Source organism: Saccopteryx bilineata, chromosome 2 (assembly GCF_036850765.1).
Source record: "Saccopteryx bilineata isolate mSacBil1 chromosome 2, mSacBil1_pri_phased_curated, whole genome shotgun sequence".
In the NCBI taxonomy this organism is placed as follows: domain Eukaryota; kingdom Metazoa; phylum Chordata; class Mammalia; order Chiroptera; family Emballonuridae; genus Saccopteryx; species Saccopteryx bilineata.
In genome coordinates, this window is record NC_089491.1 from 310,003,762 (window position 1) to 310,031,217 (window position 27,456).

The following is a 27,456-nucleotide window of genomic DNA, read 5'->3' on the forward strand; positions in this document are numbered from 1 at the left end:
CTCCTTAGAAAATTTCTCAGTTCGAGCTGCTGGCACAATGCCAAGTGCTCTGCTCAGTAAAATTCTTTGAGGGACCAGTCAGTCTCAGTTTGCTACTCTGTGATGGTCTGCCTTAGTCTAAGGATCAAGTTTAGAGTGTTGGTGCAATGCAGGTAGCTAATAACAGTGGAAGGGAAAACCGCAGATATAAAACAGGACTCCTGCAACTTAAGCTATTTTGGCCTTTAGTTCAGAGTTGCAACCCAAGATGAGAGGAAGAAAAGAACATCACAGCCTTCTCTGATATTCACAATTTCTTGGGAGCCATCTGAAGATAGGCGAGGCAGAACTCCAAGATCATTTCCCGGAGGTGGAGAAGGGTACAGGGGGGACCAATGGCTACGGACGGAGACTGGACGTGGGGTGGCGAACACACAATGCAGCGTGCAGATGACGTGTTGTGGAATTGTGCACTTGAAACCTGTATAATTTTGTTGACCAGTATCACCACAATAAATTCAATAAGAAATGAAAAATAAAATTATTTCTCTAAGGAGATGCGGCAAAGGGAGGTCAGCCAGCTATTGTGATGTCTGGGGTCAGAGAGAGGTGACTGAGTGAAACTCATTTTAAAAATAAAAAAATACTTTGCCATTTTTAAAACTAATTTCTGCAGAGTATACCTAACTCCAAAATATCAGTTTAGCTTCTGGCCATTTTGAGGCTTGGGAAGATTAAGCCTTCTGGAAAAATCCTAAGGAGCATTAAAAGAGGAATTAGAGTTAGCATTAAATACAACTAAGCAGCCTCAGCAAAGCTCCCAGACTAGAATGTGCCTCCCCTTCTGAAAGAAGAATCCAGGTACCCTAACATTTCAGAGACCCGGAGGGCAACCATCAACACAGAGGTCAGCCTGTCAATAACATCTGAATCTTTAATCCTGGAAATCATCCAAGGGAAGAAAATCCACAACTTAATTACCCATCTAGAAATTAATTCAGTGTCCAGAAGTTCTTCTGTTTATCTTACCAAAGCCTTGTTGTTTTCCTTACAAAGACTGTATTTTTCCTAAGGGTTCAGGAGAGAAAGCTTTTCCAGCCTTGGTGTGGGGATTCTGGGACTGGAGTGAGAAGGGCAGTCCCTGATAAAGGAAAGATTGCAGGGAGGGGCTGGTGCTCCTCAGCTACTTCTTTGAAATCCTCGTGGTGAGTGAGGGCGAGTAAAGGGTGGAGAAGAGGTAGAGCAGGCTGGAATCTCAGGCCAAGTCCCCTGACAATGAGCAGGAGTCTGGAACCTACAGCCTGTTACTTAATCATCTCTCAATGGTTTTTGTTTCTGGCTTTAAACATTTACCCCTACTGGGTTTTCATGGCTTCACAAGCTATCTCCTTTTCTTTGCCGTTGCCATGGCAACGACTCCAACTGCTCTGATTTTTAAATAAAAGTTGAGGTTTCTCTCTCTCTTTCTTCCTCCCTCCTCCCTCCTTTTCTCTCTGAGGATAAATGAGGTTTCTCTCTCATCCCTTCTTTGCCTTCACCTTCCTCTGCCCGGCACCTCCCCCTACCCAGCTCTGTTTCCTTATCATTGCCTTATTCTCTCATTTCCTCCTTCCACCTGCCTCCTCTCTACACCCTCTCCCACATCTTTGGGCTTCTAAACTGGCCCTAATCCCCTGGTCGCCATGACAGCAAGAGTGGGCCCCTTAGGAGGGGTTGGGGGCAGAGGCCAAAGGATAAGGGCACGTTTGGGGAAGGTGGGGGATTTACTGGCAGTGCCGGGAGCGCTGTCCCCATATTCTTTGGGGACCACCACTTTCCTCTATGGGCCTCAATTCCTTAGTAGACCCTTATCTCACCACCATCCCACACCCAGGAAGCCCTGTTTGATCTGCGCGATTGAGAATGGTGGGGGGAGGTAGGGAAGTCCTGAAGGTGAAGCAGTGGCCTTCCAAACAGATGAAAAGGAGTGTGTGTGTGTTGGTGGGGGACGGGACAGGGTTAAGGGGGAAGGTGGAACTTCCGGTTATAGTGTCTGTTTTGGGGTAATGAGTCACTCTCCTGAGTCTTGATTTTCATTGGTAAATTTCAGGAATTGAATTAAATCTGTGATTTTCAAACAGTACTGTAAGGCAGTGGTCCTCAACCTTTTTTGGGCCACAGTCCGGTTTAATGTTAGAAAATATTTTCACGGACCAGTCTTTACGGTGGGACAGATAAATGTATCAAGTGACCGAGACAAGCGGCAAGAGTGAGTCTTAGATGGATGTAACAGAGGGAATCTGGTCATTTTTAAAAAATAAAACATCGTTCAGACTCAAATATAAACAAAACGGAAATAATGTAAGTTATTTATTCTTTCTCTGCGGACCGGTACCAAATGGCCCACAGACCGGTACCAGTCCGCAGCCCGGAGGTTGGGGACCACTGCTCTAAGGTGCCTTAGGCCATCTTAGAAGTCTCAGAAGCTATTGCTGGTGAGGGTGGGGAGTGAAGGTATGATGTCAGAAGAGGGGGTGCAGAAGGCACCTAAGATCCAAAACAATCCTGTTGTTGGCACCATAGGGTCTGCCTGTATCTGTGGTAGATCTTCCAGCAATCTTTATCATAGACTTTAGATGCTTCTAGAGGAAGTCAGGGCCTCCATCTACCCCTACCCGCACCCCCCAGCAGATGATTCAGGTGTCTTCCCTAGCCCCAACTTGGATAAAGAGGTAAGCTATGGCTTAGGTGGAAACCTAATAAATTTTTTTTAATGGGCTAGATGACAATCTATTTTACTTTCTGCTCAACAACATAAACTCTTAATTTTATGTGATATAGCTGAGGTTAAATATTTGGGTAAAGGGACAAATGGACAACAATGTGGCATTTTAGAAATGATATGGATTAGGAGTCGAAAGACTTGATTTCTAGGTCTAGCTCTTTCTCTGGTTAGCTCAGTGGTTCTCAATTGGGGCAGTTTCATTCCAGGGGATATTTGGAATTGTCTAGAGACATTTTTATTGTCATACCTACGGGGGGGGGGGGGGGGGGGCAGGTGCGACTGGCTTCTAGTGAGTAAGGAAGGCCAGGGATGCTGCTGAACATCCTATAGAACAACCCCCACAACAAAGGATAAGCTTTTCTATCTTGAGCAAGTCCTTGTCCCATTCAATTTCCTTGCTCACAGATTAAATACCTTATACTCAGTCATTCATTTAACACACATTTTCTGAGTGTCTGCACCAGGTACTGTTCTAGGCAGAGTACATAGGGGTGGATGGGTAATTGCAGAACCAAGACAGAGAAGGTCCTTGCCCCCAAGGACTTTACATTAACTTATATTCACAATTCAAAATGAACTTGTACAGGGTCACACAGAAAGCCAGGAAGGAAGCTGGAATCTGAACCCAAGTGTCCTGACTACAAACCCAGGGCTTTTGTTATTGTTACCCTTTACCATAGAATGTTAGGATTCATTAACAATAAGAGCTAACACATACTGCATGCTTAAAGTATCTCAGATCCTTGCCACAAGGTAAGATTAAGTGATCTACACAGATTATTTAATGTGATCTTTATCACCACCCTATGAAGCAGTTGCTATTTTTCTATAAAAAGGTGAAAGGACTTGCACAGGGTCGTGCTGGTAGGAGGAAGCGGGTCCTGGATTCGAACCCAGTGAAGTCTGTATTTCAGCTGCTGCTTTATCCAGAAGCTAAGAGCACATCCAGGGCTGCAGGCATGATCTAGTAAACTCCTTCCTTCCTTATTTTATAGTTGAATAAAATGAGGCCCTTAAAAGGACACATGACTTGCCCCAGAAGAAATAGCCGAAGAGTCAAGATGAAAATCCCAGCCACCTGACTCGCAGTCTAAGATCAGCACTAATATACCCTCAATGTTTGTAATATTGGGGACAGAGAGTGGGAGGAGCACTGTGAGAAAAAGGTCCAAATGCCCAAAAATCAAAGTTTGAGGAAACAGGTTAGGGAGTGGGAAAAACAGGTTGTCAGAATTAAAAGACTTGCCTTCCAATGGAGAAAGAGAAGTAGAGAGTTCAAAGTTGGATGGGATGGAGTTCGTGGGAGGGAGCTCAGAAAGAAGGAAGATGCCTAGGAGGAGGGGCCCAGGATTGGAAAAAGAAAGCAGCTTTCGAGCATGGCTCCTAGCTATATCATCACGTCTTGTCCCTGGCCTCCTCCTGCTTCTCCAAGCTAACCCTGGGCTCTGCTTCCCTCCTGATCTTGCCACTGATCATGTCACCTTAGGCTAAGATCTTCTGATTCACTCTGTCACCATGAAACCCACCCTGTTGCCCAGGCTAGGGTAAGTGAAGAGCCTAGGATCCACCCACCTCCACACCAGAGCCCAGTGGCTTCTCCTGCTACCTTTCCTGACAGTTCACCCACTGAGTAAGGGGTCATGAAGACTGCGCATGTCCCCCAGGATTTTCACAAGCCAGTCCTTGAGTTCATCCTAAAGTTCCCAACATAGAACACAGCACAGAGTAGGCACCTAGGACATTCCAAGCTCCCTTCCAGAGTTCCTCTAGAGTCTCTTGTAGGCTCAGCTCATGTCTTCAAATCCACTTACAAAGGAGAAAAACAGAGCCCTGGATGGTTGGCTCAGTGGCAGAGCATTGGCCCAGTGTAGGGATGTCCCAGGTTCGATTCCCGGTCAGGAGAAGCGACCATCTGCTTCTCCAACCTTCCCTTCTCCCTTCTCTTTCTCTTCCCTTCCTGCAGCCAAGGCTAGGTTGGAGCCAGTTGGCCCTGGGCGCTGAGGATGGCTCTACGGCCTCACTTCAGGCACTAGAATGGCTCAGTTGCTGAGCAACAGACAACTGCCCCAGATCAGCAGAGCACTGCCCCCTTTAGGGACCTTCCTGGTTGGGGCTCATGTGGGAGTCTGTCTCGCTGCCTCCCCACTTCTCAATTAAGAAAAAAATAAAATAAAGAGAAAAACAGGCCTTGAAGCTCTTCTGAGACCCTGACCCTGACCAAGAAGGTCCAGGCATGACTTATAAAAGATATAGGGGTTTGTTGTTTATAATCTTTGTGGGGTTTTTTGTTTGTTTGTTTGTTTGTTTTAACAAAAACATAATCCTTGCTTACAGGCTTTGGGTAGAAAACTGAAAGGTCAGTGCTTTAAAACTGAGCATAAACTGAGCCTGTGAAATGAAATAAAGGGGAGGGAAGTCAGGAAGGGCCCCCAGGAGTGGTAATCCTCCTGGGCATTAGATGGAGAAGAGTGAGAAGCCTACCTAGGGAAGGCTTTAGGTCTTTACAGACAAACTGAGATTTCCGAGCACTGGCTCCTAGCGCAGGCCCCTGGTTTTCATTTTTACCCCTCCCCCACAGCTCTGCTCTGGTAGGCCTCTGAGATGATTAAAACCAAAAGAATTTTAAATGTCTGGAATTCACTTTTCACCACTGATGCCATTTGCCTATTTTCTTTCTCTCTCCTCCCTCCTGATAATTTTTCCTCTTGAGAGAGCCATTTGCTTCAGTCCTTTCTTTCAGCCCAGTTTGCTCTGAGATGAGTCCCATTACCCAGCAGTTCACTCTTTCATTTGGGAGAGGAGATAGGCTTGGGTGTCTCAGGAAAATGGGAGGGAGGGGAGAAGAGTGGAGGAGGTTTGATTTTGCTGGTGAAATTTCCCAGAAAAAAAAAGAAGAAATAGCTTTCAGGGAAAGAAATCTGCTGAATGTTTATGTTCCCACAAGACTCTGCAAAACCTTTTCATAGGCCAAAGCTAAAGTTCAGGGTAAAGCTAGTACATGTTTCTTCAGGAGACACTCTTACCAACATGCACCCACACTGTCCAGGGTACCCCACCTTCCTAGAGAGGCTGGACCATCCCCTACACAGTGGACTATCTGTGTGGGAGGGATTCCTGCTCTCATTCCAAGTCTAGACAAGATCTGCACATGTCTAAAACATTTAGTTCCAATGTGGTTCCTGGGTAAACGGTGCTTCCCATGGGGTATCCCCAATTCTAGCCTTCTAAAATCAGTATATCTGGCCTTGGCATGCAAGTGAAGTCAGAGAAATCCAAGGCCTTATTCGGTAAGAATCAGCCCCTTTCGTGAACTTCCACAGGATGGCAAAGAGTTGCAAAACTAATCTCATTTTATGTTAAGAAAACAGGCCCAGGTCACCACATAAGGCAGGTCACTCCCTTAGAGGCACAAATGGGGCTCAAATCCATAGCTAGACTCACATCACAGTGCTCTTTATGTATTGCCTCCTGAATATAGATGTTCCTATTGTAATGCCCAGGAACCCCAAAGCTGAGGCAGAAGTTAGCTGCAAGCCATGTGAGGTGATACATCTAACCCTTTGGCACACGGGCTCTGCTGAAGGCAGCATGTGCAGTGGGCAGTCAGAGGCCTGGAGGTCAGTAATGGGAAGATTAACCTTGCCTGGAGCTGGTAGCCAATAAGGTCTGCACTGGAAGCAGCCATGGCTAGGACAGACAACTTATTTGTAAAAAGAAAAACTGCACTGGGACAGAGTGCCCTGGGCTGTAAAGACTTTGCTCAATAGCACACCCCAGAAAAAATGCAGGACAGATAGACGTCCTGTGCCTTCCTTTCCTAAGGAAGTTAAACTAAAGTACTTTCTTCCCTCACCAACTTTTTAAAAAACTTAACTTGTTTTATGTGGTTTCTACTGGGTTAGGTCAGGTGCTTTCATATATAGTGATACTAACAACAGTGGTAGTAGTAATAACAGCTACCATTTGTTTAGAACCTGTCAAATGCCAGGGACTCTGTTTTACATATATTGTTTGTAGTCTTTTCAAGATTCCCATTTACCAACAAAGAAACTAATACTCAGATTACATGACAATTTCAAGGTTTTACAGCTAGTTAATGGCAAAAAATAAGTAGTAGGATCAAACTTACTTCATTCTAAAGACCGAGCCTTGAAAGAAAATTCAGGCCCTGGCAGGTTTGCTCAGTGGTAGAGCGTCGATCTGGCAGGTAGATGTCCCAGGTTCAATTCCCAGTCAGGGCACACAGGAGAAGTGACCACCTGCTTCTCCACCCCTCCCCCTTCTCTTTCTCTTTTTCTTTTCCCTCCTGCAACAGTGGCTGGACTGGTTCAAGGTAATCTCAGCACGGCACCAAGGATGGCTCTGAGGAGCCTCCACCTCAGGTGCTAAAAATAGATCCTTGCTAGCATGGCCCCAGATGGGCAGAGCATTCCCAGACAGGGGTTACCAAGTAGATCCCTGTCAGAGCGCATGCAGGAGTCTGTCTCTCTACCTCCCCTCCTCTCACTTGGAAAAGAAGGGGAAAAAAAGAAAAACAAAAAGGAAATTCAATATAGAAAGAGAAAAAAAATAAATGTTCCCCGTTCTCCATCACCTCCTGCAGCACTGACATGAACCTGGGCCACAGAGACACAATGATAAACAGTAATGAGGGACAGACACAGAAGTCCATGCCAGAGCTTCAGATTCTAATCCAGCTTATATCTAACTCTTTGGGTAAACTCTCTGTCTCTTGAGCCTCTCACATCCATCACCTGAACATGTGTACTCTCTTTCCTTCTCTGAGTTGGAAGCCCAAGGAAAGCCCCAAGCCCTATAGTGATGGCCGAGCCAGAAGTCTGGCAGGTGGGAAAGAGAGGGCCCAGTAGGAACAGTCTTTCTCCTCGTTTTTACCTCACCTCCTTAAGCCATACCTTTTCTCATCTCTAAAACAGGGACGATGAGCATCTTGTGAAAACCTGGCATAGCACCTACAGATGTGTGACTAACTGTTAGGTCTTTTCCTCTTCATCTGATCATATTACTAAGAGATCATTTTCTAGTCATTTCCAGGGGTATAAGCCCCAGAGTGAGTGCGTGTCCTGCTCTGCTCAAAACAGAAAAATGCCCAGGCCAAGCCGTAGGTCCTAATTGGACGGTGACCCTCCCTTTCCCTGAGACAGCCTTTCCCACCCCAGCTTGTCTCATATCCCAGCACATGGTTGAATGAATTTCACTTTGGATGATTTCCTGCTGAACCCCACCCCACCCTGGATAGACCAAGGGATCCAGAGATGCAGCTGAGGCTGCGCCAGTGCTGGGGGAACAGGTGTGGCCTTCCAGAGGGAGCACTGCTGGCCTCCCTGCCCCTTTGCAGAGCCTCCTCAGGCCTGAGGGGCAGACTAGGGGCTCTGCTCACAGTCCCTGTGGCTCCCTTGCTGCTGCTGCCCAGATGTCCTTTCTCCTCCTCCTTTGGCCTCATGCGCCCACGGCCGGCTACTCCCACCTTCCTCCAGCATTTCTCATTTCTCTTCCCATTCTGACCGCCACTCTACTTCCTCCCCATCCCCCACCCCCTGCCAGCTTGGAACAGAAGGTTATGAAAATGAGCTTTGTGCCCAGGAGACTGTAATTATCTGCTAAGTGTGAAAGCCAGAGTGATTAATTAAGAGATAATAAAAAGAAAAGGAAGGGGGTGCTCACGGCTTTGCTTTGATGATAGAACCTGAGGTGAGCCAAGCAATTAGGGGAATCTTTATCGAGAGTTAGCTATAATCCACAAATTATCAAGCACCAAATGCTTCAGGAGCAGAGCACATTTTACTCCTGCAAGTGACAGATGAGCAGCAGGAGGAAGAGGGCCCAGGGAGCATCCAGCTGGGGGACAGAGAGAAGCCTGAAGCCCTGGAACATGTGGCTCTGCTGGTGGATGACAGCCTGAGTGTGCTGCAGATTGTCCCTGGCCAGGCCACCATGCGGTGCTTCCACGACTCCAGGCCCCAGCTACCCTTAGGGTGGCTACTCCTCAACAAACGCAAGCTGCCCCAGAGGCAGACTCCATGTTGAAGCCAAGTTATAAAAACCTCACTGTATCCTCTAGGACAGGGGTCCCCAAACTTTTTACACAGGGGGCCAGTTCACTGTCCCTCAGACCGTTGGAGGGCCGGACTATAAAAAAAAAAAAACTATGAACAAATCCCTATGCACACTGCACATATCTTATTTTAAAGTAAAAAAATAAAACGGGAACAAATACAATATTTAAAATAAAGAACAAGTAAATTTAAATCAACAAACTGACCAGTATTTCAATGGGAACTATGGGCCTGCTTTTGGCTAATGAGATGGTCAATGTGCTCCTCTCACTGACCACCAATGAAAGAGGTGCCCCTTCCAGAAGTGCGGCGGGGGCCGGATAAGTGGCCTCAGGGGGCCACATGCGGCCCGCAGGCCGTAGTTTGGGGACCCCTGCTCTAGGAGGACAGGAGGCCCAAGTTCTTCTCCACCCCCAGCACATCAGCTCCTCCTTTTTGCAGGACTTGCATTCTGCTCTGTCCCCAAGGAAGCAGAAGCTGCTTTAACCCCACTCCTTTCCTGAGGTGCATGGCTGCCATGCATGCGGGGGGGGGGGGGGGGGTTAGAGGGAGAGTATGTTCCACAGCTGGCTGGGTGTGAACGCTATTGGGGCCACAACTTGTCAAGGCAGCACTGAAGCTCTCAGCAACTGGAGCTGCCAGCCCCCAGAGCCCTACCCATCAGACTTCTTCCTGGCGCCTACTCTCCTTCCACCAAGTCCTCCCAGAGGGTGGCCTCTTCTACCTTCTATTTCTATTTCAGTGGGTCTTGCCCTATCAGTCCTTCCCACCCCGTTCCACTGTTCCCTCTTGCCTTTCCCAAGATCCTTAACTGATCCACCAGCTCCAGTATTTCCATTTTCTCCTGTGCAAAAGCACAACAGAGTTCAGCGCCCCTCCCCCACCTTATTTAGATGCTCTTGGTATGTGCTTAGACCCATAGGAAGATGAGGAAACCTAACTCCCCTATTATAATTAGCTACCTGATAGAAGATATCAAGTCTCCTCCGTCAAGTTCAAGTTCAGAGCTAAAGAGTCTGCACCGTCCCAGCATCTCAGGGGGATGCCCCACCCCTTCAACAGCTCAGGAGTTCTGGAAAGGCAGACATCCCATTTCAGATATCCCTTCCCCTGCTTCTCTGCCCACACAGATGTCACCTGGGGTCCATTCAGTCTACTTAGGCTAGGCTGGGCTGAGGGCATTCTTGTGTGATTCCAAAAGAAAAATATTCCTGCTCTGAAGCCAAAACAGGTCCTGACTGTGGTCAGGCCTACTTCTGTCATCTCCCCTCTGTGTCTCACTTTTCTATAGGTACCTGGTTAAGCAGCAGATGCCAAGGCCTCTCTCAGCTTAGTCCCCACGGCGGGAGGAGGGTCCCTCACGTCATTAGCTAGAGATGTGAAGGCACTAGAGTCCTCCAGGCCCCAGCTGCTCTCCTGGCTAAGAAGGTGAAACTAGACAAGTAAGGGCATGGTGACTCAGCCAGGTTCCTATGAACACTATCCTTCCGGCCCTGACGAGGGCCTGGAAAGGCAGCCTTGGTGGTTTGCTGGAAAGCAAAGCTGACCCCTAGAGACAACCTGCTCTGGCTCACCTGGAGCCTCAGAGGCAGTCTTACCTATAACCTTTCTGGGTTTGCTTCTATTATAAGGAACTTTGCCTTATAATGACAGAAAACCCATTGGGGATAATGTTATTTATCCAGACATAGAGAATACCAGAGACTTACTCAGTTACAGTCCCTAATAAGACAGTTTTTTTTCTTATTAGGAAATGGGGGAAGGGTTGGGATAATTAATGGGAGTTCCTGTTTTTCCGACTAGAGAGGATTCCCTAGATATAAGGACCAAGCTTCCCCTATTAAATCAGGAGAAATCCAAAGGCTGATTGAGGCTCTGCCTTTTTTCCTCTATTGGATCTTCTACAGCAGTGGTCCCCAAACCCCGGGCCGCGGACCGGTACCGGTCCGTGGGCCATTTGGTACCGGTCTGCAGAGAAAGAATAAATAACTTACATTATTTCCATTTTATTTATATTTAAATCTGAACGATGTTTTATTTTTAAAAAATGACCAGATTCCCTGTTACATCCATCTAAGACTCACTCTTGATGCTTGTCTCGGTCACATGATACATTTATCCATCCCACCCTAAAGGCCAGTCCGTGAAAATATTTTCTGACATTAAACCGGTCCGTGGCCCAAAAAAGGTTGGGGACCACTGCTCTACAGGCTGGAGCTCTGCACACAGACCGAGAAGGGAGGGAGAAAATGAGTTAGCTCACCACGTTGGCTGAACAACCGTTAGCTCTATTTGAGTCTGAGAAACTTATCTGTCCAGAGGTGGTCCTGTCCAGATCTGTTCGCCCCAAATCATGCTTCTAGTTAAGCCAATGAACCACCTTCCTTCCCAAATCACACAATTCGCTCATGATCCAATTTTTAAGTCAAAGATCTGGCTACTAGCTCCCTCCAAAATGTCTTCCCCCAAGTGTACACCCAAGTGAAAGCTGGATTATGAAAATGTTTTTCATAAAAGAAAAAAATCAAATGCAAATGACTAACTGGTTCAGGCTGGAGGAGTTTCCACTAACATACCGGCTGGTTGCTGTTCAACTTTGCAGTTGCCAGCTATTGGCATGAGTGCACACTTACTGGGGTGGGCTAGGGGAGGCTGAGAGCTTGTGAAGTAGCACAGAGGAGGCAAGGAAGGTCAATCTTGGGGTCAGAGATGGGCACACTGGCTAACACTGTACCCTCTCCTGTCCCATAAACATATAGATGCTCCTGAGGCAATGACTCACCTGGACTCTGTTAGACAACTAAGCTGCTGAAAAGTGAATTCAGTTATGAATTAAGGAATTTTTTTTTCATTTTTTTTTTCATTTTTCTGAAGCTGGAAACAGGGAGGCAGTCAGATAGACTCCCGCATGCGCCCGACCGGGATCCACCCAGCATGCCCACCAGGGGGCGATGCTCTGCCCCTCTGGGGCGTCGCTCTGTTGCATCCAGAGCCATTCTAGCGCCTGAGGCAGAGGCCATAGAGCCATCCTCAGCGCCCGGGCCATCTTTGCTCCAATGGAGCCTTGGCTGCAGGAGGGGAAGAGAGAAACAGAGAGGAAAGAGAGGGGGAGGGGTGGAGAAGCAGATGGGCGCTTCTCCTGTGTGCCCTGGCCGGAAATCGAACCCGGGACTCCTGCACGCTAGGCTGACGCTCTACCGCTGAGCCAACCAGCCAGGGCTGAAAAAGTGAATTCAGTTAAATGAATCCTATCCTCTCTTGCCTCCCATTAAAATGTTGAAGATCTATTTCCCTAGAGGAAAGCATCCTCTAACATTTGAAAGTGTGGTCCTAGGACCAGCAACATCAGCATCATCTGGGAGCTGGGTACCAATGCAGAAACTCCATCTGACCTCTGATTCAGAACAGACACTTTAACAAGATCCTTAGGTGTCTTAAGTAGGCTAAAGTTTGAGAATCATTGTTCTAACATACGGGGTTGAAACCTTCTGGAGTAACAGGGCTAAAACGATGGTCATCCTGGTGCTTACTGTGCACATCCTGGGGCTGCTTTTCCAGAACGTAGAGGTAAGTGGCTGCTGTCACTCCATTTCACACATAAGGAAACTAAGGCTCACAAAAGCAAAGAGGCCACTCAATCTTCAGAGTCAGGACTCGGACCTAATTCTACACTAAGGTGCTTTCCATTACACTGTGCTGGCCATCTCCAAGCTGCCACTGCACTGCATGCCAGAGACCATAAATTCAGGGATAACACATCACTGGCCACCTCCCTTCACACAGGAAACAGACAGCTATCTGTATTTGGACTATTATTCATTCACTCATCCTACTGTTTGCCTACCTCAGATGCCTCAGATCTGCCTTAGACTGTGAACTGTAAAAAGCAGGCACTGTGCAATATTAACAATAACTATGATTTACAGACTATCTACTGTGTTCCAGATACTGTTTCTTAATATAGATTCTTTCATTCAATCTTCACAGAAACTCTCTCAGCTTCCATTTTATAGATGAGTAAACTGAGGTTCCAGCTAAGTGACTTGATCATGATTGCAGAGGTAACACTCCCACTAGGAAAGAGGCTAGTTTACCTACAGGTCCTCTGGCAAGGAGGTCCCACTGCACTTGAGGGGTTACCCAATTCTGGGGTTATATTGCCAGAGGCCAGTCTTATGACGTGACTCTGCTATAACACCCAAAGGCAACGTGCACAAACTAAATTCTTCAGGTACAGGCTTTACGGATTCCCCTCTCAATGTTCTGCATAAACGGAGAGCAGCAGTGAGTGGTGCAGAGAATCCAGAAGTCACTTCACCTTGATCTTGCAATGCATTTATTCTTTCTTTGTTTCTTCCTTTTTTATTCTTCTCTTGTTTTTTATTTTGTTTTGTTTTGTTATTGTTTTTGTTTGTTTTTTTAAAAAAGCCAGACTTTCCTTTCTAATTATATTTGATTCACACTGACATTAAAATGAGTTTGAATTCTCACTTCACCCACTGCCTGGTAAGGGGAGATTTCCCAGGTGACATCAGTGACAGGTGCATCAGTCTGGGATCAAACATCATCCACACAGTAGCTATCTTGGGGGTGGATGCTGAAGAGCTGACAGCACTGGCTGTGGCAGCTACCCCAATTATGAGTGTGGGCAAAGAGGGGTGTCCGCTCACCCCACTCACAGTGAGGTCAAGCTGGTAGATTTCCAGGGAGGCTGGGAGTGAGGCATAGAATAGGAATCAGATGCTCATGGTTTGGGATTAAAAACCAGGAGTCTTGTTGTCCAGAGGAAAGTCCTTCTAGATGACTAGGGAATTAAGATGAACAAACCCCACCTCTCTCAGGGCTTTACCCCAGCAGCCTGCTTAACTCTGGCTTTTTGTTCCTTTGACGATATGCCTTCTCATCTCCCTCTGGCTCTCTTTCTCTCTCTCTCTCTCTCTCTCTCTCTCTCTCTCCCCCCCCCCCCCCAACTACCCATCTCAGTTTCTTGCCTTTTAATAATCTCCCAGTTAGGAAATAATGGGAAGAAGCAGTTAAAAACACTTTGAGGCTTCACAATGTCAGGTAACGGAGCAAGCAGGGCCCTAAGGCTGATCCTGGGAAACTTCAGGAAAGAGGGAAAGAAAGCATCTCAGCTGAAATGATTACAAGGACAAAGTTAATTTAGAAATTAGCTCAGTTGTACGGGAGGGGTTGGGAAGAAGGGAACAGTTGGACACAGGAGGCTGGGAGATTCAGGGAATGTACACTTTATATAAACTGCCTTTGTTCCTGGAAATCATAACCCTTGGGAGGAACCACTTCTTCAGATTCCTCAGCTCCTTCCATCCGGAGCAAGGGGCACAATCAGGGATTGTCCAGAGGCTCCAGCCGCAGGCCCTGAGCTTCACATCTGTAGTGACCCTCCCCCTGCTAGGCTCCCTCCTCCACTCCTCTCCTTCTCTTTTCCTCTATCTCAGACAGTTAGACTTTAGCATTTTTCACATACCTCTCTCACAACCTTTATCTTACATCATTGCCGATATGTGTTTATACATCCATCTTCCACACCCCACTGAGAGTGCCCTAAAGGAAAGGGACTAAATTTTCACTTACCTTTTTATCCTGGTACCTAGCGAATGCCAGGCCCAGCCATTAAAAAAAACGCTTTCTTAGTTGAACACAGGTTTTTTACCTCCTGGAGGGAATCCTCTTCAAAGGTTTCCATTTGAAAAAACCAGAGTTCGCTTCCTTGCAGAGGTTTAAAAGTCTCTAGTCTCAGCCCCCAAGTGAACATAAATCTACGGTCACTGACCAGAGGAAACAGCCCAGGCCTGACCCCGCAGGGATGGGCCCTCTGATGAAACCCTATGGCTCCCAGCAGACCCTAGGCAGTACAGACCCAGCCTAGTCTCCAGGGAACAAATGACAAAGACCTCAGGTATACACCAGACTGCAGGGCTCTCCTCTTAGTAATCTCAACTGAACTCTGCCTCTAGGCATCTTTATCTATACTTGAGGATTCTCAAAGGAAAAAAAAAAAAGATTTTTTTCATCATTCTAAAGCCTCCCTACCTCAGGTCACAGATCTGAGACTTCCCAAGGGGGAACTGAAATTTCTCTGAGGTTTTCTGCTCACACCTGATTGTCTGTCTACATCACTTTTTTCCCTCTTTTTTGTAATTGAAGGGGTTGCAAATCTCTGCGGCAGCTCCAGCAGATGAGTGGAAGAGGGAGAGGACTGGCAAAGAATAAGCTAGGGATCTGGTTTTTAACACATTCTTGGCTTAAAAAACCATAAATCCCTGGCTCTTTTCTTACCGGACAGTCTCTGGACTGGTTTTTCAGGCCTTCGCAGGTCTGGCTCCAGTCTAGTGTTCTGTATCACCTCATTTAGTTCTCCTCAAACAAAATCCTCAGCCGCACCAGCCTCCCTGGACTCCGCATCCAGGCAGCCACATTTTGTCAAGAGAAGTTCTGCCAGTCTGGTAACGCTCTCCACCCTCCTGCCACATCCACATCCTGTCCATTCTCGGGTCTTCTTCCTCCGTGGAGCCTTTCCTGGCCTCTTCAGCAAACTCCCCTCTCCTGAACTCTCCAGCTCTGACTTTGCACACTGCTTTCTAGGCACCAACCATCTTGGCATACACACAGATTAATTAGCTTCTTGGACGGAAAGGACCATAACGATGTCTTTTTTTTTTTAATTCCCCATAAAGCCTACCAATTTGTTTCACATATTGTAATATACAGTTGCTGATTTGAAAATAAATAATTCTCTCCGCCTTCTTTATGGAAGAGGAAACTAAGGTCTACTAAAGTTCAGTAATCTGCACCGAAATCAGGAAGTGAGACCCTTAAGGACAGGGATAGTATTTCATTCGTTTAGCAATACCAGAAATGCAGTAACTGAGTCCTTACTCTCCCTACACATTTTCATTGTTGCTTCAGAAGGAAATAAGGGGCAGAGAAGAAAAGCACCAAATAGCCAGTCCTGTGGGCACAGAGCACCCAAGACTCAGCTCCTGCTCTCCCTGCCCTGCCTCAAAACCCGGCCCGCTGCCTTCTGGGAGATTTTCCCATCACCTTCCCAGAGCCAGGCCATCAGAGGTAGAAAGTTGCAGCATTATCTCCTGGGAAACTAACAAAATTTGCTAGGGAGTGCTAGAGATTTCCACCCCTGGATTTAAGACCCTTAATCCTGAGGCCGTTGGCTGGTTGCAAGGCCCATTTATTTCAATTTTGTTAAATGGGCTCTAGAAGGGCCAAGAGGAGTGAAGCTTCAGCCCCTGCAGATGACAGAGGTTAATAAAAGCTGCTGGAAAGAGGGAGCCTGTGGAAGGAGGGAGAAATTGGGTGCTTGGAGAGAGCTGACGAAGGGAGAGAAAGTGGGATGGGAAAATAAAGAAAAATGTGATCAGCAATGTCTGGGAGCTAGAGCAGCTTTTATCCTAGGTAGTCGACGAACTCAGTATCGGGTTCATAGTCTCATGAATGAGGGGCAGGAAGGTGGAAGAACTGGGCTGCAAGAGGGAGAAGGACCAGAGTCAGAGAACAGGGAACCTAAGGGGTCTGACTTTCTTTTTGTTTTTGTTTGCTTTTTTTTTTTCTTTATTTTTCCGAAGCTGGAAACGGTGAGGCAGTCAGACAGACTCCCTCAAGCGCCCGACCAGGATCCACCCAGCACGCCCACCAGGGGGCAATGCTCTGCCCATCTGGGGCTTCGCTCTGCCTCAATCAGAACCATTCTAGCGCCTGGGGCAGAGGCCATGGAGCTATCCCCAGCGCCGGGGCCATCCTTGCTCTAATGGAGCCTCCGCTGCGGAAGGAGAAGAGAGAGACAGAGAGGAAGGAGAGGGGGAGGGGAGGAGAAGCAGATGGGCGCCTCTCCCGCGTGCCCTGGCCGGGAATCAAACCCGGGACTTCCGCACTCCAGGCCGACGCTCCACCACCGAACCAACCGGCCAGGGCCAGGTCTGACTTTCTTAAACTTGTCATGCGTGAATCTGTCAGACAGGATACAGAACATGCAAGACCAGACAAGGAGTAGTGATGGCTGCCATAGCTGGAAATAAAATGGTCCACAGAAACGTGGCAGGGCTGCACACCAGCGCTCTGATTACTGGAAGGACTGGGGTAAAGATTGAAGTATTTGTCCATACATGTTATAGGGTGGGAAATAGCTACATGTGCAAATGCATGTGAGGGCTTATGTGAATCTATGCGCCTCCACGTGAGCACTCACGCTGCACACAGAGACTACATCTGCAGACTCGCACGCAGCGGTGATGTAGAAGACATGAGCATGCCAGTCTTCAGCGGTTTCCTTCTGGAAATCATTCCCTTTGCTCCACTCCAACTTCCCTGCTTGGGTTCTAGTCGTGGCTCTGTCACTTACTAGCTGTATCACCCTGGACTTAACTTCTTTAGGTGTCTCTTTGTCCACCTATAAAATACAGTATGTCCGTAAGGTCATGGTACACTTTTGACCGGTCACAGGAAAGCAACAAAAGACGACAGAAATGTGAAATCTGCACCAAATAAAATAAAAACCCTCCCAGTTTCTGTAGGATGATGTGGCAGCATGTGCGCATGCACAGATGATGACGTAACACCGTGTATACAGCGGAGCAGCCCACGGTCATGCCAGTCGAGATGTGGACAATACAGAGGAAAGTTCAGTGTGTTCTGTGGCTAGCTAAATTCAAATCCGTGACCAAAATGCAACGTGAATATCAGCGCGTTTATAATGAAGCGCCACCACATAGGAATAACATTACTCGGTGGGATAAGCAGTTGAAGGAAACCAGCAGTTTGGTGGAGAAACCCCGTTCTGGTAGGCCATCAGTCAGTGACGAGTCTGTAGAGGCTATACGGGATAGCTACCTAAGGAGCCTTAAAACATCTGTGCGTGAGCCCACATCGAATTGCACTGAATAAGTATGAAACTGGGAGAGTTTTCCTTTTATTTGGTGCAGATTTCACATTTCTATTGTCTTTTGTTGCTTTCCTGTGACCGGTCAAAAGTGCACCATGACTTTACGGACACACTGTAGAGATAATTCCTACCTTTAATAGATATTGTCAGTATCGAATTAGCTACTAACACATGCTAAACGTAAAATAGGCCTTCCACAGACAGGAATGACTCTCTCCCTCACTTGGAATGAGCTGATTTCCTGATTCCTCAGACTACCACCCCTTGGTTTCACATTTCAGGATGAAGGACACAGCTGCCTCTTTCTCCACACACCTCTATCCCCTTCCAGGTCACAGCCTCCCCAGGAGACCACCTAGTAAAAGGGCTTGAAGGTCCTGGTAAAGGACCAGGCAGAAGCGGGTACTGGGAAGGGTATGGCTTTCTTTGTTCTGGATCCTCAGCTGGAAGGAGTCCTCAGATATTGATATTGGAGCAATTAAGGATTTTGCCTCCTAGCCTCTCCTTCAGTCCAACCTTCCACCTCCTTAGCAAGTCATTTAACCTCTTCAGGTCTGTTTTCTCATCTATTAAACGGAGAGATAATAACTATCCTGCCCACATCGCAGGATGGCCTATTAAATGAGACAGTATATCTGAAAAAGTTGCTAAAATTGGGAAGCACTTTACAAAGTTAAAAGACTTGAAAGGGGATTGAATTTTATAAACCTCCCTCTCCTGCTCTACCCCTACTGAATAAAACACATAATCATCAAAGTAAAGCACAGAGGCCTGACCTGTAGTGGTGCAGTAGATAAAGCGTCGACCTGGAAATGCTGAGGTCGCTGGTTCGAAACCCTGGGCTTGCCTGGTCAAAGCACATATGGGAGTTGATGCTTCAAGCTCCTCCCCCCTTCTCTCTCTCTGTCTTTCCTCTCTCTCTCTCTCTCTCTCTCTCTCTCTCTCTCTGTCTCTCCCCCTCCTCTCTAAAATGAATAAAAATTTTTTTAAATATTTTTAAAAAAGCAAAGCACAGAGATGGGATGAGGGCTAGGTGTCCTGGGCTGAGTCTTGGGAAAGAAGGCTGAGAAAGGCACCAGGAGGAGCCCGTCTGCCGTTGGAGGGGAAGAAGAAAAGGAAGAAGTCCTCCCCCTTGCAAAGCGACCTCTGCTCCATGGGAGGCGCTGCAGGCGCTATGGCTCTGCTGTGGCAGTTGCCTGGCAGAGTATGGGCTTTGTAGTGAGACAAAGTTTCAATCTGGGATCTAACACCCCACGTATGACCTTGAGCAGGTTAATTAAACTCAGTTTTGGTTTCCTCGTCTATAAAATGGAAGCAACATTAACTCCAAGAGGTCCTAAAAAAGAATAATGATTAATAAATATGAAAAGCACACAGTAGGAATTCAATAAAAAGTCATTTTGATGCTTAGGTGTGGAGCCCACCTCCTAGGATCACTTCTCACCACCCCAGGCCAAAGCAGGGCCTCTCACAGCAGATTGGAACAGGCCACCCAGTACCCAACCTCCTCGTCTGCCAGGCGCTGGGCTGCGTTGGAAGCTGACTGTCCTGGGATTGTCCCTAGGCCCCCACTCGGCACTCCACCTCGGTAGGATTCTGGACCTCTCCAGGAGTTGGCCTTACATGGCAGTTCCCAAATTAGTAGTTCATAGACCTAAGGCCTTGTTTAATATTAGTAACAAACACAGGTTGTGAACCATTTCATTTGTCCATAAAGTCTTAAAGTAAAAAAAAATGTCATTTATGAGTACCATCATATCATCAAAGAAAAACCATTCAACACCAAAAGTAATGTAGAAGGACAAAATTTTACAAGGATTGGTTAAAAAAACTTGAATGAGTTTATCTTTATGAAACACTCCTTTTTCCTCCTCCTTTTTATTATACTGCGGACCAGGAGAAACCCTGTCCTACTCCAGCACCCTTTCCTGCGGGCATGTGAGACGCTTGGCTGGGGGGAACGGTTCACATTTTGAGGTCAGCTGGTTCCCACAACTGACAGCAAGATACTTAACCTGTCTAAACCTCAATTTCTCATCCATGAAATGGAGATAATTATAAATCTGATTTCAGAGGATTGTTGTATAAATTAGATAATGCATATAAGGGCTCAACAAATGATCTGTATTATTTCCAGACTCTAAAATGCTGCCACCTGGGGCTAGTGTCCCTCATTTCTCACGAGAGCCTTGATTTCTCTCACTAGAACGCCAACCTCTTCCACTTTGCTCTCTCCCCTATTCTCTTCCCTAGACCTATTCTGAGTTCTCCAACCAAGGGAGGCTGATCGGTTTCCCCTCTGGGACTGCCTGCCACAACCTATTTCTCTCCAAAAGAGACACAAGAAGAGGCACTGAAGCCCAGGGTCATGAATCCGGGCAGCCGGAGCAAGGAAAAAAAAAAAGCATGAAAAACAGCTGGAGCCTGACCAGGCGGTGGCGCAGTAGACAGAGCATAGTACTGGGACGCAGAGGACCCAGGTTCAAAACCCCAAGGTCACCGGCTTAAGTGTGGGCTCATCTGGTTTGAGCAAGCTCACCAGCTTGAACCCAAGGTTGCTAGCTTGAGCAAGGGGTCACTTGGTCTGCTGCAGCCCCCCAGTCAAGGCACATATGAGAAATTAATCAATGAACAACTAAGGTGCTACAACGAAGAGTTAATGCTTCTCATCTCTCTCCCTTCCTGTCTGTCTGTCCCTATCTGTCCCTCTCTCTGTCTCTGTCACAAAAAGGTGGGGGGGGGGCTGAAAAGGAGGCACAGACATATCAACTGCCTACCCATCTAGGTCAATCAGTCAAAGCAGAAGCATTACTTACTGAGCACTTCCTTCTGTGCCAGACACTGTTACATGCATTTTACATGGGTAAACATATTTAATTACCATTGAAACCCTAGGAGATGTTATTTCTATCCTCGCTTTACAGATGAGCAGACTGAGGCACAGAGAAGAAATATACCTTGTTTAAGCTGACAGGACTACCAAGTGGCCAACATGGGGTTTAGCCAGGGAGCTGTGATTTAATAACCACCATTTAATACTGTCTCCTAACATTGTAGTACTCTCATCAAATCAATTGATCACATACTTGAGGGCAATTACTGTGTGCAAAGCACTGTATCAAAAACTGAAAGGACAATGAAGAAATAAGACTTGGTCTCTGAATATATAAGAGAGCCTAGATACAGTTCTCAAGTCAAGCGGGTGAATGCTAGGACCCAGAGGATGGTCTTCCTTACCGCTATACACCCAAGAACCAAGGCAAAGCAAGACAATCAACCAGGCAACTACAGTGACCAACAGAGGGTAGGAAGGCCTAGAGGCCTCCAGGGCCTTCTGACCTGGTATTGTGGCTGGAGGTAATGCCAGGCACTGAGTACTGGGTTTATGCCTTATCTTTAGGTCTAAGTGAGTAGAAGGTGGAATTAATCAAAGTCAAGGAGGAGAGCTTGGTATCCTGATTTCTGCCTTGTCTCCCCTCCTCTTCCTCACCCTGAACACCCATTCTGGGCTAAGCAGGCAGAAGTAGGGACATCTGAAGTGTGTGTCTGTGTGTAGCGTGGGGACGGAAGACTCAATTCCCAACTATTCTGCTTTCCAGACTCATGCTCTCTGCCAGGATGTAGCTGTGTTCAGGGATTTGAATACTGGGAATTTAGGAGGGCCTCAGGCTTCTTGCCTTGACTCCTCACCCCCCTCCCGGTTAGTGGCAGGGATGCCCAGGGGACCTCAGAAGCTGAAGGGTCAGAGTTTTCTCCCACCCCCCAGTTTGGAGGCAGCTCCCACCTCGAGCCAGACTGTCATCCCACATTGCTCTGATTAGCTATAATCTTTCTTTTTCAGTTTCTCCTCTCTAAGACTGGGAGCGAGAAAATCTCCCAGAATATGATTAAATATTTCAATTTTCAGCACAATCAGTCTGAGGAGCTGGCATATGATGGAAATGGGGGTAAGGATAATGGTTTTCATTTAGATAAGATACAGAAAATAATTTAGTGAAAAATGAAGATTGATGAAGCCCACTGACATTCTTTAAAATGTGATTGTTCTTTTTCTGCCTAGGCTGAATCTGCCTAGGCTGAATCTGCCTAGGCTGAATCTCCCCTTCCTTATCCTCTCTGCTTATCCAACTGCTGTCTCCTGCCACCTTCTCCCCACTTCCCACCACCATCCCTCAATCCCTTAGCAAACCCCTTTCCGTCTCTCACTGCCCCAGTCCCTGACCTAGAACACCTTCTCTCTAAAGATGGAGGCTAAAGAGAGGAGGTCCTACAGCCTTTCTGCGACCCCATCTTCCCAGACCTCCACTCTTTTCATCCCTACCTCCACCCCAGTCCTTGCTCAGCTTCCCAGAATACTCAGTAGTGATTTTTTCTCCCTTCTGGTCTACTATCTTCCTTTCTTTTCTTTGGTATTCACTCATCCTCCCCCCCCCCCAAATACTTTCATCAGTTCTTGCTTTCACCCTGTTGGATGGAGGCAGGGACATGGGAGCTCAGCTAACCCCTCACCTCTTTCCAAAGGGAGAACGGCACACAACATACCTCTCTTCCTGACCATTTTTCTACCCGATTCAAATCCACATGTCTCTCCTGTTTCCTAACTGCAGCTTTTGTTCCTTGAGCTCATTTGTATCCATGTTTACTGATATGTAAGGGCTGCAGGAAAGGGGGAGAAATAAGCTTGCCCCCAACACACTCCAATATTGATCCAGCTGCACCCCCCGTACCCCCCCCCCCTTTAGCAGCCTGGCTGAACAAACTCAGAACTTAAAATCATCTTCCCAACTTTCTGCCAAGTGGCTGGCTTGGCTAGCCAACCACAGGACCAGGCCTCCTTTCTCCCCCAGCACCAATTCCTACTCAACTCACACCATGAATGTGTGCCCTTCCCGCGTCTCAAGTGTATGGGGGGGGGGGGGGGAGAGGGAGGGGAAGGGGGGAAATGGGTATCACGGGGGAAAATATCATGGGGAAATGTGAATCAAGATCCACCCCCATCATCTCAGCCAGGCTTTGCCTTTGGAGCTTGGGAGGGGCCCCATAGGGAGAGGAGGGGTCCACCATAACACCCCACCCTTAAACACACACTCACAAACCTAGGAAGGGAACTGAACAGGGCAATGACAACGACTGAGGGTGTTCTATTTAAGCTGACTTCCCAATTCCTAGATTTCCTCACCCCAAAGAGACCCCCTCCTCCATTTTGTTGTAGTCTGTACATCTGTACATCTCCATAGGTGTCTGACTATATGAATGTCTGTTCAAGTTTCTTTGTTTGCTGGATGGTTGGTATCTACAGGTTTTCAGTGTGTGTGTGTGTGTGTGTGTGTGTGAGGGGGGTCCTTATAAATGCCTGCCTGTATATATGTACTGTGTCTATGAGTTCTGATGTGTCTGGGTGCGTGGATATGCAAGCATGTGCCGATATGGAAAGAAATCTGTCTTCCTTAGATGTGTCAGTGTCTTTGTGTATATATGTCTGTCTCAGTGTGGGGGATGCTTGGGGGTATGTCTGCTTCAGTAAGTGAGGAGTCTGTTTCAGTGTCTATGACTATTTTTTGGTGTTTGTATGTCAATTTCTGTCAGCTCCATTTTCTTGGAGAGGGAGGGGCTAGCTCAGCAGCATTAAATCTTCCTTACAATCAGACCCACAAGGCAAGAATCCACTCCCAGACAGCCCGGTCCTGACCGGGAGTCTGGGCTCTTTATTTCCCCTTCCCTCCCCCACCCCCGGGATGAGGATACACTAACCTCATTTCTTTAAACTCTCCCACATCTCCTAGCCTCTCCCCTGCCTGTGCCAAATAAGCTCGCGACATCAACACTTTATTGACCCAAAGTAGGGTGTTAACTGCCCCTCCTAAAGTGTCCCCCTACAAATCAAGCCGGCCTGAAAACTGCCTCTGGAACTCTACTCCCCTCCGGAGCCTCCAGTCCTTTCCTCCAAAGGGGCAGCCCCAGGCATCTGGAGCCGCGGCTCCGACTGGTCCCCCGAGGGAATAGACTGGAATAGGGGGATTCCCTTAGCAACACCTTTCCGAGCCTGGGTTCCCACCCTTCCGCGCACCGCCCTCCCAAGTCTGAAATCCCACCCTCCGCCAAGCCTTCCCCTCAGGCGGGACCCGGGCGTCCGGACTCCCGGCCTCTGAGTGTGGAGAGGTAGGCAGAGGCTTGGGAAAACACTTTGAACGTTCGGGTCTCTTTTTTTCCTCTGTTCTCCCGCGCAGACAGAGGAAGCAACTTGGTCAAATCAACGGAAAACTCATTCTCTCCAGCCTCAGTTACTCGGCGCCCGCGCCCCCAGGGTTTCGCGCAGGGACACAGTCCCCGCCTCATGGCGTCGGGACCCCGGAGACCCGCGTCAGGCCGCTAGCCCCCCATTACTTCCTCAGTGGGGACACGGTCCCCCGGCTCTGGGGTGGGAGCCGAGTCCGGGGCGGGCTGGAGCCCTTACCTTGGGAGAAAGTATCGAAGAGAGTGAGGAGCCAGATGAAGAGGCTCAGCATGCTGTCTGCCCGCCGTGCGCCCGCCCGCGGCTGGGCCGGGAGTTGGCGAGGGAGCTAGAGGAGCGGGCTAGGGAGGAGGAGCCCGGGCTGCCCCCGCCCGCGCCCGCCCCTGCACACACGCGCACACGCACACACTCGTGCGCACAAACTCACTTCCCTTCCCTCTGCTCTCTTTTTCTTTCTTTCCTTCCAGTCTGGTTGTTCGCTGTCTCTCGTTCCCTCTCTCTCCTCCCCCTCTCCCTTTTATTATTCTCGTCTCAAGCTTTATCTCTCTGGGCCTCTTTCATCTCTGCTCTCCCTTTCTGTACCCTTCCCTTTCCCTCTCTCCCTCCCTCCTCCTGACGTCTCCTCTTCCTCCACCTCCTCCCCCGCCCCACGCGCGCGCACACACTAACACCCTTCGCTGGAACGTAGATGGAAGGAGAGCAAAGAGAAAAAGGGATTGAGGGCAAATGCAAAGGGGGTAACGAGCGTGACAATCGTGGGCGCTGAAACAGGGACGGCTGGACACTTGCCCATCCGTGCCTCCCTCCCATTTACATCCACAGTCTTGGTCCCGGGCTACTGAACTAGGCAGTGGCTTAGGGAGGCGGGGCATGGGCTAAGGACAAGCCTCTAGCCCAGTGGAGGACCGTGATAGGGAAGGAAGAGTGTGAGTGTATCTGTGTGTTTGGGCGTGTGTGTGTGTTGGAGAGGAGGGGGTGGGTGGGCAGGCGGTGGTTCATGGAATCAAAAAGCATAAAATCCTTTTCTTGTGTTTTGTTTTTGTTAATCCCACACTAAGAATCTAACCCCTAGATTTCCTAAACTGGGATTTTTCAATTGACTAATGAGTGTTTGGGGAGGATCCATTCCTCTCCCCACAGATGTAGAATCCGCTTCCTGGATCCGACCCCTGCCAAGACGCACTCCCCGCCCCCCCCGCCCCCCCAGCACACAGCGAAGCCAGGCTAAGTGTTGGAGTCCTCCCCTGGCCCTTGCTAGGGGAAAAGTGCAATTAACTCCTTCTTTCATCCAAGGTACCGTATTTCTGCATCCAGAAAGAAAAAGTAGTCAACTCCACGCTTTGAAGGACCAAGTAGGGGGCAGTCACAGGAGGATCTCTAAGGAAGGAGTTTGAGATCCTCTCGGGTTGAAAGATCTAGGTACTGGAAGGGAGAGCATTCAGTAGGGGTCTTCACCGTAGGGGCCCAGCTTGGCAACCAGCTCTTCCCTCAACCCCTAATCAGATGCTTCTGCTAGCAGGGTTCCTGAGGTGCCAGAAAGTCTGGGTCCTAGGGTATGAGTTGAGGAGAAATAACAGGAATTGCACAACTTTGCAATACTGCGTTGGTCTAGAGAGGTCTCCACTTATTTTCCCGCAGATTCTGGGTCTCCCGTGTCTCTAACACTACCCACCAAGATTTCTCCATTTTGGCATCTGTGAGGTCGCGCATAGCTAGGTGGTGCCCTCTTCTGGTGTGAGGCCGCCACTCCTATTTCTTCTAAGGATGAATGGTCCAGACACATCCACACATAATTTGAGGCTACAGAAACACAGGCAGAGAAGCACAAGCTCATATTCAGAAGCCCATTATGCACAGACTGAGAGAGTCTTTCACATGTTCAAAAACACATATGCACAGGCAAACAGAGTTTAAAAATAAAGAGCCATATCTAGCCCAGAAAAATAGAAATATACTCACAAATATATGGAGCCACATACCAATGTGTATACACACAAATGATTTTCATTTACATATTCATTAATCATACACTGAACAGATTCATGCCTGATTATGTTTTGTTTACAATGGAAAAAATATATATTAATAAAGTTCTTCCCTCGTAGTGTTTCATTCTGTAGGGAATGAAGAGGCAGTAGAAAAAGATAAAATACACCAGGTTGTAGTAAATGTTATGAGACAAATAAAGCATAATAAATGAATAGGGAGTGGGAGAGAAGAAGAAATAACTCTTCTTATAGGTAGTCATGGAAGGTTGTTCGGCTAAAGTAACATTTGGCAGATACCTGAAGGAACTGAGGATTCAGAGATTCAGGCTTCTGAAGGGAGAATGTAGCAGGTAGGTGGTAACAGCAAGTGCAAAGTTTCTGAGGTAGCGGTGCTCTTGGAGTATCAATGAGACAGCCTTCTCTTTCCTTCACTCTGCATGAAGGTGCACGAAAGGGAGGTCCATGGTGATAATGATGAAGGAAAATGTTAAAGAAAAGTTCAGAAGCAAAGAGAATATTTTTAGCCTAGTGCTACTTGCCTACCTTCCAGCTCCTGGTATTCAGGTTTGAAGGTTACTCTCAGCAAGAGGAAGGACTGGGTTATCAAAGCTTTTACTCTTCCCTAGGCCCCTTATCTCACTTCCAAACCCTGGCAACTTGGACCAAATTTCTCCAGATCCTTAGCAACCAAAGCAGTAATCTCACCTCTCTCTTCTGGTCCCTTCATTTTCTGTCCTCCCTCACTTTAGTCTCAAATCCTTAACAGTTCAGTTCGTAATGTGAACCCTGAGAAAGAAGACATCTACTAAGAATGGCTTCTGTTGGCCAACTGGGCTCAAATTATAAAAAACAGAGCTTAGCAGCCATTTCCACACAGAAACCTCTCACGCAAACTGCACTTCAGGGAGAAGCCTGCACTGAACTAACTGCTGCACTGTATTTCTGTCATCTGAGCCAGCCTTTACAAAGAGTTCCTGAAGTCCTATTTCAACCAATAGAACTGAGGGCTTTCCCCATCCAGTCAAAGCTGTGCAGCTCTGACCAACTAGAGCGGCTCTATTAGTGACTTTTGGACCAATCCAACTGTGAGAATTTGCAGTCTTCATTTGCATAAGGACAGACCAATCAGGGACCTGGGGTGGGAACTTCTGTCTATATAAACCAGCTTTCTTCTGACTTTGGAAATGTGTTTTCCCTTTCCATTGCAGATAGAAGACTGTTTCCCTGGCTAAGCTGAAATACTGAAGATGTCTTGCTGGAGCAGAGTGGAGCAGACCAGCACAGCACAAAGCAGATTAGCACAGGGCAGAGCTGTCTAACTGAAGAGGGTCCTGGTCCCAGGTCCCTTGCTCTGGAGCTACCACACGGCCATGCTGTTTTTACAGCTGTGTTGGATCACAATTGAGCTATTTTGTACTGAATACAGTTTCCTTCTACATTCACAGATCCTGAGGATTCCTGTTGGCATTCAATTCAATTGCCAATGACTGTCAGTTGAGAAT

At 47.7% G+C, this 27,456-nt stretch overlaps 1 protein-coding gene across 2 annotated transcripts in view; it reads right to left on the minus strand.

Annotated features, from left to right (window-relative positions):
* Positions 1 to 24,498, minus strand: part of KIRREL1 (kirre like nephrin family adhesion molecule 1) — a 123,395-nt gene extending 98,897 nt beyond the window's left edge. For both annotated transcript variants that reach the window (XM_066261702.1, XM_066261701.1), the window contains exon 1: positions 24,189 to 24,498. In XM_066261702.1, coding sequence (XP_066117799.1) covers positions 24,189 to 24,240 — 52 coding nt within the window. In that variant the 5' untranslated portion in view covers positions 24,241 to 24,498. The remainder of the gene's footprint in view (positions 1 to 24,188) is intronic.
* Between the last annotated feature and the right edge of the window lie 2,958 nt (positions 24,499 to 27,456).